General features: G+C 33.7%; 1 protein-coding gene across 2 annotated transcripts; it reads right to left on the bottom strand.

Annotated features, from left to right (window-relative positions):
• Positions 1-5005: 5005 nt before the first annotated feature.
• LOC123564702 (sodium-dependent glucose transporter 1-like) lies at positions 5006-13160 on the bottom strand. 2 transcript variants are annotated; one of them, XM_053537353.1, is made up of 4 exons: positions 13062-13160; positions 7958-8066; positions 7189-7480; positions 5006-6788 (listed from the first exon to the last, which is right to left on the bottom strand). In XM_053537353.1, exons 2-4 carry the CDS (start codon positions 8060-8062, stop codon positions 5668-5670), a joined length of 1518 nt encoding a protein of 505 aa, XP_053393328.1. In that variant the 5' UTR covers positions 8063-8066; positions 13062-13160; the 3' UTR covers positions 5006-5667. The 2 variants fall into 2 exon arrangements, with proteins under 2 accessions (XP_053393328.1, XP_045214387.2); XM_045358452.2 differs by lacking the exon at positions 13062-13160 and having other exon boundaries at positions 5008-6788; positions 7958-8274.
• Positions 13161-14176: the final 1016 nt, after the last annotated feature.

The following is a 14176-nucleotide window of genomic DNA, read 5'->3' as shown; positions in this document are numbered from 1 at the left end:
TACTTCTGCGCATCAGAAACAAGAAATATCTTTAAAAATGATGGTCGGCGAATTGTAATAAGGAAAGAAGTTTATGAATTTTTCATCTAACATTCATCTTTCATCTAACATTTTTCAAATTGCAAAACTAAACACCGCACTTTAACAATTTAAATGGTTCTCTTTTCATTTTTCGCAAAGGTTTCGTAGGGTTACAATTTTATTTCGTTTATCCTTAGACGAATAATTACAGCAGTAGTTTGATGAAGATTCATGAAGCGGTTCATGAGAAGAGGTCATTAAACGTGTTTATATTTTTAGCTAAATTGGTCCCTATCCCCATTTGTAACAAAATAGCAGGAGACCTTACGATATTGTTACACATCGAGTTTGATAAAAATCCATTACATTTTTAGTGGTTAATGCGAAGAAAAGCGTATCTACTTTTAGCTATAGTGGTCCCTAATAGGGCCCAAGTTCCTATATGAATAAATTTGGAAGAGGACCTTATAATGATGCCCCAGACCAAGTATGACAAAGATCCACCAAGCTGTTCATGAGACGCTGTATAAAAGCATTTCTAGTTTTAGCTCTAGCAGCCCCTAAAAGGGGTCAAATGTCCCAGCTGAAGAAAGTTGAAAAAATCAATTAAAGGATTTTTTTATTTATTATTTTTATTTACTTCAAAAATAGGCCAACTGATCCCGCTTTAACAAATGCATATTCGCTATTCATGAATCTTTGGACAATGACGTCACACCTATAAAAAAGCGAAGGTCAAGCAAAACATACAATTGTAATTATTTCAATATTTCTGTTTCATAAGCAAAGTTTGACCGTAGTCATATCACATACATAAACTGTATGAGATTCAGTCATTATATAGCATATATATAATGAAACAGATTTCAATTGAGTTCAATATTTGCATACCATACTAAATCAGTTAAATAACTTATTACAAATATATCAAAGCAAACAAGTACTCATTTTAATATGCAATCTGAATAAGTCACAAAAGGAAGAAACCTTTCATATACAGACGACAATTGTAACAAGGAAAATCTTTTAAAAGCTCTTCTCTACATAAAAGACTCTTATCACACCCTTATTCATGTGATACGCAGGCCGTATTCAGCTCTTTCTTTAATTTGATATATGTTGGTATTTGAACAGGTTTTTATCATATTTATTAAACTTACTTATCATTTTGAGATATATCAATATTCTTGCTAAATATACTGAGCCAAAGTTAGCTTTAAAACTGTGAACAGCGTCGTTTAGGATTAACGCTTTCACTCAGCGTAGCACAATCAACAGAGTGAAAGAAATTGACACTCTCGAACAATCAGGCAGAGTGTTGCATAAATCTTCCATTTTGATAAATTATCTCTAATGCGTTATCAAGTAGTTTGATTTGCAAACTGAAGTCACGTGGCATAGGTAACGAAAACGATTTTAGACGGCGTTCGCCGAAAAAAATGTGCATACGTACAAATTAAAAGTTATCTGTTTCAATAAGGTCCAATCAAGTTTTCTTTAAAACCATTTGCTGAAATATATCAACTTTTTAGCTTAAAATCTAGTAATTCTCGAGTTCAAAATATCATAACATCGACGGCAGCTAAAGTAATGCACGTGTAATATGTTCAAAGTGATTTCCTTTTTGCCTCATTTTCTTGTATTATGATCAAAACGTATTAATATTTAGAAAACATATCTGCATAAAATACATCGCAGAATGTTTATAACAGCAATTTAGTAGACGGCTTCCGCAACGCTCAGTCCAGTAACTGGGTGGTATATTGACGCAACCAGCCCCATTTACTCAGTCTGATAAATTCATTGATCTAGCAAAGAACTGTATTTCATCAAGTTAGGGGACAATAAGACCAAACGATAAACTCGTGGTACGATTCTGTTATACAGTGTCTAGGCGAAAGATCACAAGAAACATAAAGCTATCAAATAAAAATTATCAAATAATAAATTTTGACTGCAACCATTACAAGAAACTACGTGAATAAGAGAATAATTAAATAAAACGTCTAACAATAAACTCTCTTTGAAACAAGTTTTAGTAAAACAATGTTTTAGTGTGTGTGTGTGTGTGTGTGTGTGTGTGTGTGTGTGTGTGTTTTTTGTTTTTTTTGTGTGTGTGTTTTGGAAAAAGAAAGCACTGGTAATGAACATAATCATTTACGAAATACATGGAAATTGCAAATGGTTTCACATGTCTTAAGGATTTATTTGTATTGATTTCAACGGAACGTCATGAATGAATTATTCATACATTAACTAAGAGTTATTGATATTTTATCATCTTTGTTGATAAACTCGGCTTCGGGTCCAGATGATTTTTGCCATATAATGTTGATTTGTACACATCACCGAATAGATCACTAACTGAATGCGAAAATCCGGACTTGTGGAAATCTGTTACATTTGTGCCGCTGTATCAAAACGGTAATAGAAATTCACCCTCGCTGATCACTAAATGGGTCATTTTTGGAAAGAGTTTTGAATAAATATTTTGCAACCATTTGTATTCAAACTATTTCATATGTTCTAAAGGGGTAGGTTGCTTACCAGGTCACTCTACTGTGTATCTATTGTCAGATATTTGCGATCATATTGTCTCTATTTCAATGATAAAATACTTACATGTATGGTTTTCTGCGACATATCAAAAACTTTCGATAGAATGGGAAAATTTTGCAGTCGGACCAAAAAGTTATCTTACGTAATAATTGTAAATAAAAATGTTTATCGGATTAACCTAATTTAATACTTGTATCTGCTGATATCCCTCAATGCTCTATCCTTGGACCTTTATTTATTTTAATCAGTGTGAATGTACTTACAATCTATTGACTTGGCTGGTGATAGATATGTAGGTCTTTAGATGTCTCATCTTCAGACTTAGAATTCATGCAACACATTTTAAATACCGATCTTCAGAAACTTAGGGACCATTCTCGGCAATGACTCGTTGGATTTAATCCATATAAAACAGAAGTTGTATTTTAATATTAGGATCAGAACGTTAATCTGCATAAACATTTAATAACGTTAGATCTTATTTTGTCGAAAGTTATAATCATTTAAAAGTAACATTTAGATCTGATGGAAAATGGCTAGATCATATTAACAATATTATGTCATATGCTTCGAACGCCATTGGATCATTAAAGTTTAAATACGTGTGTTGCAATTTAATGAATCAGATATACGTATCATACTTTTTCTAATATATGCATTTGTTGAGTGGGATGGATGTTCCGACTACGAGCAACAAGCTTCAGAAAAACTTCAGAACTGGTTCGACATTTTGCTTTCATCAAAGATAGAAGAGAGTTCCAGCTTATACATACATTATATAGAATGCAAAGATTTCGTTTTAAAAGAAATTAACTGTTATCAAACTTTTAGATTGTATACATGTATATTGAATTCTGAGCTGCATCTCGTAATTCTTGATAAGGTGACTGTATGAAGGTAAAAATAGGCATTTAGCAATACATCTAGACATAAGAACAATTTACCAGTAAAGTAATTTATCTTTGATTTATGTCTTATTTTCAGTTATTCAGTCAATAGTAACCTGGAAATGTATAATGGATAATGTATGCTTTGTCGGAATTGCTTATATACTGGGTGTCAGAAAAATGCAGACCTGAAATAAAGATATGTAACTTTTCATCAGAAGTGTTCGAAATATATAGAACATGTATAGGTTCTAACTAAATCTACTGTATTCAATTACATTTTTAAAAAAGTTATCTCGTAACCAGAGTGGCCTCTACTCTACTATTTTCATAACCCATTTTACTATGTTTAATAAACGAAGGAGCTGCCTATCTTTTTTTTATATCCCCATTTTCGACAACCTGTATATATAAATATTAATATTGAATAAGCTTGTGTTCATAAAATGTTTATTGTTTATTAAATTATAAATGTTTATTTGTTTATTTTATTGTTTATTGACAATACTTTAATATAGCACATGGATATGACATTCTAAATGAAAGATGAATATCTAATGCAATAATGAATGAAAACCCCGCCAAATTAATTTTTCGATGAAGCTTGATGAACGTTTTAAACCATTTAGCTTGTCATTTTCCGAGTTCTTTAGAACTACTATATTGTTTATCAATAATATAATTGTGTTAAATGAACGGAAAATTCGGAGACGGAAAATGTGAAATCAGCAATAAATTTCGTGTTTCGAATGCACTTTTGTTTCCTTGTACGCTCTTTAATTACGTCATTCTAACATGTCTTTTCAAAGTGACACTAATATACCATTTATGTCCAAGTTTACTTTCACGTATTATCCTTACTTTTCTGAATACGAGACAGGCTGCCAATGTACCTTGGGAATTTTCATGTGTGCAAATAATTTTAGTCAATTTGCAAATTTCATTATCTCAACATTTGAGTCATTACCCCGAAATCGTTTCAATTATTGTATGTTCTTTGAAGGGTGCAACGACAATGGCTATTTTGGAACAATCTTCCTACGAGTTCGATCATGACACTAGCAAATATTTCCCCCATATTAAAATGCTCAGACATATCAATAATCAAATTTATCAGTATTTATAAAAGCAGATAATCATTAATTAGTTAATTATCAAAATAATTTTTGTAAAGGTTTTGGGATTTGACTATATGGAAGATAGATATATGGAAGATAGGATGGGGGTTTCCGTGGCCGAATGGTAAAGGTCACTGACTTCAAATCACTTGCCCCTCATCAATGTGGATTCGAGCCTCACTCGGGGCTATGAATTCTTCATGTGAGGAAGTTATTCAACTGGCTCTACCTTGTCACGCAAGAATTTTCTTTGCCTCAAAAGCTCTGCATTTACGTCATGCTTGTGTTTCTTTCAAGCGATACCGATACATTATTGATGTTTACCTTTTTGCCTAAACTACTCTGTAATGGTTTAGTTTTCGTTTCACTTTAATTGTGTACATTGGATCAATCGAATGTTTGTTTGATTGTTTTGAGAGTTATATCCCTTTCCGACTTTATTATCACGCATTTACATATGGCGTGTGCCACGCTATGTTGACTCCTTTTTCTTTTCTGATTCTTTGTTCGATAGTTCTTTTCTAAAACTCATCAAGGTGTTTTACAAGAAAAGAAGAACAAAATATTTCCTTGATGTATCTGAAAAGAAAACGGTTCAACAAAATAATACATCCTAGCAATTAATTATTCTAAACAAGACTACAATGTTTACAGTAACTCGACTTTGTGTGCTAGAATTTTGTTTGGTCCCGTAATTTGATGTTTAATGTCTTTAATACTTGGATATAAATGTAAAGAATATTGTATTACATTTTGGTTGCTTTTTGACTATAGTTTACAACTCGCAAGAGGCACTGTTTGCGAATATAATTCAAAACAAGACCATCACAATATTATATCATCTACATCATTTCTTTATTTTCTGTGACAATTTAATTTTATGGCATTTTCAGCGATGTTATTCTTGTGGCTTGTGTCCAACAGGTCACCTAATTTAGTAGGTTTTGCGTTATTTTTGTGACTGTTTGATCCACTTAATCCTGTTTATTTACAAAGGCATTTCCTCGAAAAATACATAAGTCTTGAAACGAGCCACAATTTTCGTTTTGTTTCACAAGTGTCTTCACTGCATCTATTTCGTTCTATTCAGTTGTCAAATCAACAGATCCAGAATCAAACCTGTTTCCATGTTTAGCACCAATTAAAGCTAAGGCTACAGCTAAAACAAACCCAAAGATGGCACTACCTGCCACATGATAAACGTATGTCTGCGGTCCTATATTATCATACATATACCCTATTAATTGCAAATGACATACAAAGCCAACAGATGATCCAAGCATTTGCGATGCTATTCCCATACCAGTCAGTTCTATGTGATAATCTGTCCAAGCAACACCGGTTGGCCACAATGGTCCAATAAAGAAGGCAACTGGTTGAATAAGAACCCATAATGCAGTGGAATTTCCATTCGCAAAAATAGCCATTAGAATTGCCGAACACATAAAACCGCCTGTTTCCAAGATAAGTAGAACTTTCACAGACACACATCTAGCTATTACGAAAAAAAATAAGCGACCAACAGAAAAACTTATCCATAAACTTGTGTTTAATAGCGAACCGTCTGTACTTGAGAAGTTAAGCTGATCTATGGAAAAACTTCGAATAAACTGTGTTACGACTCTTTGTCCACCTCCAACGTTCCCGAAGAAGAAAAACATAAAAATTAATATACTTGTCCCGTACCAAAATCTCCCTTTCGCACAAGATGCAGGGTTTATCATTTGCAGCAAACCTTTGCATCTATTACACTTGTCATCCTTTTCTTCTGAGTCAAACTTAAATTGTTCGTTGTCGGTTTCGTTATGTATTTCACTAATACGCTCATTATCCACATCAGATCTTCTTCTAGTTTCGACGTCCTTCAATTGTTTTACAATTTTGTTTTCGATAAATTGAAAGACGAAAAACACAACAGAAAGACCTGCAGTTGCAATAGCTGAGATAGCGTATGCATATTCAACTCTTGAATTATTGAGAGAAAACTTTTCTGCAGTTGAGTATGAAACATTTGTCGTATTTATTGATGTACTGGTATTACTGTACATGATTACACTTTCATTGCCGTTTTGAACCTCAACTCCAAGAAATGGATTCGAGTACAGAGGTGTTATCAAAGACCCGATTCCATAGCCTAAGTGCATCAGTATCATTGGTGAAGCCGAACTTTCCTTCCAAATGTTCAAATTAATGCGCGTTCCAGCTGCAAAATTGTAAAGTACACTTTTATTATGATACATGCAAAACATTATGACAATGCACAATTTTACGTCAGCTGAATTGCTTGTAATATGAAAATGATAGAATTTAAGTAATAATTAATTCAAGAATGCGAACTGAATATCTCCTGTTTCATCATTGAAAGATACAAAATATATTCAAAAGCTACAAACAAATTATAAATTCCTCGCAAACCTGTTATTTTACATACATATAATTATCTGACGGCCAATATCAAATAAACTTTTTTGTCATTGTCATTTTCATCTGATAAATCTTACTGGCTTACGAACAAACACAATCTCCCTAACCTTTATACAGTAGGTTCAACACTTACGGTGTAAATATGTGAATGTTAGTGAAAGTAACAATTCAAAATTTACCTGCATTATGTATAGAAAGAACAAAGCCAGTAGTGAAACTTAGAATCCATAAGTACTGCACGTTTGGAACCCAGGGTATAAGTACTACTGAGGCTGCTGCAATATCCAAAGCCAGAGCGAGCGTCAAGTGACTGTACCCGCTGAATTTATCAACAAGAAAACCACCAATTATACACCCCGGAAAGGTCCCGCCACCAGCCGCAGAGAGAGCCACAGCGAGATCTTCATAACTTGTATTTAGTCTGTACTTTAGGTCAATGAGAGTAGGTCCAGATGTTTCACAGTACATACCCTGAAATTTATACAAACATTTTTACAGCAGTATTTATTTACTTTATAGCCTTTTGTAATAATTAATGGATTAACAGCAGCTCACTCTTTCCGATTTTACCGGATCTTTCGCTTACATTTTAATAGGGAATTAACTAAAAAAGGAAATTATCAAGTAGAAAAACAAATAGTAGGCTGATTTTATAAAAGATAAAACGTTTTTGTTTTATCTTTTCGGACTTAAAATATACAGAAATAGCGCGAACTAATTTGATTTATAAACACTTCATTTTAACAAAACCAGTTTAGTGTATAAGTATATATTACGATTTTACAGGTCATGGATAAATATTTTTTTGAGTCTTTCAAAATATACAGTCAATTTCTAACCTACTTAGGAACTCGAAATGAAATAGCGCATGCGCATTCGTGTTTAAACACCTCTGATATAAGTCCGCCTATAAATAAACATTAAATGCACTTTATAAAAACAACTTACCATCACCATCCAAGATAATACGAGTGCTCCAGTTTCAATAGTTTTCTGCCATGTAGTTCGATTTCTGAGTCCAACTGTCTTGATTGCAAGTTCATCCGCAGCCATCTTTCTTTTCAGAAGTTTATTGTTGATGAAGAGCACAAGTAAGTTACATAACTGAACAGCTTAAGTGTATGTGAAACAAAAATTAACTGAGTATACAAAATACGAGCTGTTTAATCCTAAACTATACTAATCATGAATTTTTGAAGTACGTAGCTCTTCAGATATCTTATCATGTTTTCTAAACTTTAATGACACACATTTTTATGTTCTCAAAGCCATTTATGTCAAATCAATTTGATCTACAGATATTAAATGCGTTTTGATAACAATGAATTATTAAGAAAATGTTGTATTTACAGATGCACAGCATGTTGTCGGTTTGTAACATACATGTATATTACTTTGACACCAGAGGTCGCAAGTTTGATGCTAAACTTCTTAAACGTAGATAATTAACAACCTTTTGGTTTAAGGTCATTGTCACTTGCATGAAGGATTTATATCATGTTAGCAAAAAGATTTTAAACAGCTCAACTACCATCAAAATCCTAAGATTCTGGAGAAAGTGCCGGATAACCATTTAGAAAACTACGCCATACTGACGAAAAATTCGTTCAAACATTAAATCTGTGTTGAAATATAGAAAACATGTTGTGTAATGAAAAATATGCATATGATTTTAAACTTTTGATTTAATATTATTGAGTACTTAACAAAATACTTGTTTTGTTTATATATCCCGACAGAAAAATGTCACAAAAACACCGAGGATGGTTTGCGCCTGATATTTCGTACATGTGCTATATATTCCGACAAAAATTATAAACGTCTGCTGGAAATTATGCAGTAAATTGGATAAAATACTCACAAAACGTGAGCACGGCTTTATATTATTAGCATAATTTATAATTCAAATTTATACTACAGTCATGTTTTACAAAGTCTCCAAACTATCTACTGTGCACATGCTTTCAATACCTTTAAAATGAGACATTTAAAATTGTGGTATTTGTATGGTTTGAACCTTTGTCTCCTGATATCAGACGCAAACTTTCATCGGTGTAGTCAATTTAGAAGACGATATTAGGCGAACGTAAGAATAAGACCATGTCGGCGACATACAGAATAGTCATCAAGGGAACACATATGTAATATGTCACAGAAATTCCAGTCCAGTATGCAAGAAAAAAAATCTCACATATGTCTTGCGTATACGTCTCCCTTATATATCTTTTTTAAGGGGCCATATTCTTGCATACTATTATGATTTACTTATTATTCCTTTATCTTTCCTGAATTATAAAACAAGCTATTTAATATGTGCAGATTATTCTCATTGGTATGTTTTATTTTGTTGTGGATGAGCTAAACTTTTCTGTAATGGTTTAATTGTCGTCTGTACTTTAATGATATAAAAGTAAGATGGCTGTGAATGAGGATGCAATCAAAGCCGCAGGGCTAAGGAATCGAAGCAAGTTTGTGAAGGTTATAGAAACGGGAGTCCTTGTATTCTCTTGGGTTAAGTGCATTCAAACTAGTCTGTCCGTTGTATTCTTCATATTTCAAATATTCGAAAACAAAATTATCAAACAATTTAGAGAAATCAATTTTGAACAACATGGAAAAAATGTAAATGAACACGACAGTAAATTACATGAAGTAACAAAACCCAAAGAATCAACATCGGAGGTAGGAAGCGGATCCGATAATTGTAACAAATGTAAGGGTTTGCTGCTATTGGTTAACCCAGCATCGTGCGCGAAAGGGTCCAGCATTCTATTCTTTATGTTTCTCTATTTTGGGAACTCATGGGTGGTGGACATGGGTTTATTTTTAAGTTTCTACGTAGTTTTTCAATTGATTACCTTATTTTTTCTAGTACCGATGGGTCTTTTCTAAACACAAGTTTCTGGATAAGTTTTTCTGTCGGCCGCTTTATTTTCTTCATAATAGCAAGATGTGCATCGGTTAAAGTCTTACTTGTCCTGGAAACATGTAGTCTAATGTGCATTGGGGTTCTAATGGCTATATTTGCAAATGACAATGCTACTGCATTCTGGATCCTTATTCAATCAATCGCATTCTTTTATTGAACCTTTGTGGCCAACCGGTATTGCATGGACCGATTATCACATAGAATTGACTGGCATGGGTATGGCATCGCAAATGCTCGGGTCAGCTGTTGGTTACATACTTCATATGCGTTAAATTGGATATTTGTATGATAATATAGGATCATATACATATATGTATCACGTGGCAGGTAGAGCAATATTTGGGGCTATATTAGCCGTGGCTTTGAACGCTATTGGAGCCAAACATGGCAATAGGTTTGTCTCCAAAATATTTCCCAGTTTAGATGAACAAAATGTAAGTATCAATGAAGGCGATTGTAAGACGAAAGAAAATATCAATGAGGAAAATACTGTCGTTACTAGACTCTAAAACTCGGCGACATTTTTGTCTATGAAAAATATTTTGCACAAAGGTTTATGTATCTTTTTAACCTATAACCACTTATAAGTATTCCTATATACTTTTTGACAAAGGAGCTTCTGTTCCTGTGTTAATAATAATAATAATAATATTTATTATTATTATTATTATACCAGATTTGTATAGCTCTCTTTTCATTTATATTATTTTTATACATGTTAAAAAGTGCTTACAGAAGATATGCCAAAAATGCAAGCAGAAGGTACTTCTAACATAAATATAAAAATACAGACATGAACCAAATGATATATTGGGAGTTTTGGATGTCTTTGCACTGGCCTTATTCAATGTTTTCAGGGTTCTACGCATGTTTACTATTTATTATTATCTTGCGTATGCAATATATATGTTATATGTATATACAATTAATTATTATGTATTTTGGTCGACTGTTGAATAACAATGATCTGTAATATATTCCATGTAAAAAGGGAACAAAACAAAAACAAATTGAGCCGCACCATGTGAAAACCAACATAGTGCATTTGCGACCATCATGGATCCAGACCAGCCGTCCATGGTGGTCGCTAACGGTTTCTCTAACTGAAAGCGAACAGTATGGATCCTGACCAGACTGCGCGGATCCAAGCTGGTCGCAAATGCACTATGTTGGTTTTCTCATGGCGCGGCTCAAATAATTATATGGTAGATGCAGACCAGTTCATCAGTTTGTATTGCTGGTGAGAACAAAACAAAATTATGGTGCACAACATTTTTTTATTTTTGTGGCATAAAACAAATAAACGAATGTCAACACTAGTGGATGTGAGGGTGTTTCACATTTTAATTATTATCTCTTATGAATAAACTCAAACCGAGGCAACTATAAGTTTGCTTGGTTGAGTTCTGTATTTCCAAAATCACTTTATATTTAATAGATATAATATCCATCTCGCATTGCCCGGGTACCAAAAATTATACAATGTCAAAATAAACAGTGCTCGAGTGGTAATTATCCGGTTCAATGTCAATTTTGGTATGCGGCTCCGCCGGCCTTTGGCATATAAAAAACAGGTGTCAGTTCGGAAAGAAGTGTCCCACGGAAGAAAATAAAAATGATTGATTTACGACAGCTATTGATATCTTGTCAATTGTAAGGACCAGTTTCATTTGATGGAATGGTTACAGACACGTCGACTGGTACCAGGGATTTTTAAGTAGGTGCTAGTTTAAGAGTTGAATCGACAATTCTTTTTAAAATGATCCCAAATAATGCGATGTTATTAATTTTGTAATACTGAAAAATGGACACTTCAATAGCCTTTGACTTTCCTAATACAGTTCTGACAGCATGAGCAAATCCACTTCATGTTCATTATGTTTACCAATTTTTTATTCAAGTTCGACGTAAACTGCAGGAAGAAATATTTCAAAGTCAAAAAGGGCCATAACTCATATAGTTTGGCATTAAAGTTCCGAAAACATGCGCATGTCCAACACTTCATAGTGATTGTGTATGCAATTGGATAAAAATTCAATTCACGGGAAAAAAGTCTTTTTTATCAATGTTCTCAAGTAAATTGTATATAATTGTATATAATTTCCATCCGGAAAAACAACAGAATAGTATTACATGTATTCTGTCCTGGATGTTTAAAGCTTATAATAAATATATATGTTCTTTAAATTAAGCACTGTCTCCTAATTTTATAGTTCTTCACTTTTGCCAAAGATTCCACTTTTTAAAGCAATTCAATTTTTGTTTCAAACCAAAACAAAACGTAGCATGTACAACGACAACTTTCGAACGAAGCTGTTTTGTCATTTTGGAAAATTCGGGACCGCCAACAAATGTTCTCTCGTCCAAATGTGAAATTTTAGCTCTTGATGTCCGAATAACTTTATTAAAAGCTGGTTGGTTGCGTTGCAACGTTCTATCAAGATCGGAAATCCATCGCTTCATAATCGTTCTAGTTAAGTTGCTATTCTTAACTGCCATAAATCCAGTACACATCTTTTTTGCATTATTTTCAGTCTGTGCCCATATATCAAATACACCACCGAAATATGGGAATGGACTCTTAAAAACAACAAACGGTTCATCAAATGGTTATTTATCAGATAACTATTTTATCCAACAACAACCTTTAACACAGATAATTTGCATGCAGTTTTAATTGACTTGGACTTTTGCTGTATTTGTTTTTCACCTAGGAGCCGCGCCATGAAAAAACTAATATAGTGCATTTGCGAACAGCATGGATCCAGACCAGACTGCGCAGGATCCATGCTGTTCGCTAACGGTTTCTCTAATTGCAACAGGCTTTGAAAGCGAACAGCATGGATCCTGACCAGACTGCCCGGATGCGCATGCTGGTCTGGAGCCATGCTGGTCGCAAATGCACTATGTTGGTTTTCTCATGGCGCAGCTCAAATTCACTACCTGTCTTAAATATTTCATGGAACAAACCCCTTTGTTTTTTTTTGTTTGTCTAATGTTTACATGTAAATTTTCCTACTTATCAATATTGTACTGAATGGTCAGCAAAGCTACATCATAAAAGTGCTGCATATATTGGTAACGGGAAATCATAATATCGCAAGAAAATGTGTGTTTACTTACTGTAATGAATATTGTAAAGCAGGTTTGGTTTGTACCAACTGTCTCTAGGATCGGTCATATTCTTTTCTGCGTAAAAATTCCGAAACATTGTCTTCGTGTGCGTCTGTATACTGTGAGATTCAATGGTTGCTAGCGCTCTGCAAACAGCGTCGTTATGACGTTACTTTTCTATTGACGTAACAAAGAAAACGTCACTACGTTGACGCAATGATGTAAAGGTTTCCGGGCTCTGTAGAAATAATAATACTACCAAAAGTACGTGGAATCTACTGGGAACAAGTGTAACGTACACTTATTCGACTTACCGCTTGACGATTGCCAAAATGCAAAGTAACTGGTAAGGTCATTCCACGATATATCCTTTCAGCATTATACAGACTCGTCCATAGAGATATGGGGCAAGAGACTTAATGACATGAGCACTAGCCGCTTGGCTGGAGAAGTTCCTGCTGCACGCTTACAGTGCATATAAGATACATTGTATGAATTATTTTTGAATGCCGTTGCTGGCACTTTTGATCAGCTAAATCTGTTATATTTTAAACAATGACTTCCATTATTACATTTCAGGAGCAGGGTTTTTGTTTATCGGACAATTACGCTTTGCAGTATTGTAATGAACCACTTTCCGTTAACTAGAAAAAAAACACACAACAACATGCATTTGTTAAGAAATATTTACGATGTATCGCCAATGTACGTGTAGTGCGCGGTCTTTCATAATATATTTATCGCTACATATATATTCGCCGATGATTTTGCCAAAGTGCAAAGAAGCAGTCTGGATAAAGACGCTCATTCAAGTCCAAGTAAATGTAATGCCAAGGATAATAATCACGTTGCAGAATAAGGATTAACAGATTAAAAAATACCAACACTCGGCTACTCATGTTGTAGACCTTCCTTATACATGATATCAAAATCATCGGCGAATATATATGTAGCGATAAATATATTATTGAAGACCGGGCACTACATGTACATTATGGAAGACCGCGCACTACATGTACATTGGCGATACAGCGTAAATATTTCTTAACAAATGCATGTTGTTTTTTCTATTTAACGGAAAGTGGTTCATTACAATACTGCAGAGCGTAATTGTCCGATAAACA

Source organism: Mercenaria mercenaria, chromosome 2, assembly GCF_021730395.1.
Source record: "Mercenaria mercenaria strain notata chromosome 2, MADL_Memer_1, whole genome shotgun sequence".
Classification (NCBI taxonomy): domain Eukaryota; kingdom Metazoa; phylum Mollusca; class Bivalvia; order Venerida; family Veneridae; genus Mercenaria; species Mercenaria mercenaria.
The sequence above is the reverse complement of the archived record's forward strand: the minus strand, read 5'-3'. Positions and strand labels throughout refer to the sequence as shown.

Excerpts from the sequence above, each read along its gene's own strand:
- LOC123564702 (XM_053537353.1), bottom strand. The coding sequence starts at position 8,062 with ATGGCTGCGGATGAACTTGCAATCAAGACAGTTGGACTCAGAAATCGA. Across the intron at positions 7,481-7,957 it reads TATTATCTTGGATGGTGATG|GGTATGTACTGTGAAACATC; the intron begins GTAAGTTGTTTT and ends TATAAATTTCAG. Across the intron at positions 6,789-7,188 it reads TCTTTCTATACATAATGCAG|CTGGAACGCGCATTAATTTG; the intron begins GTAAATTTTGAA and ends ACAATTTTGCAG.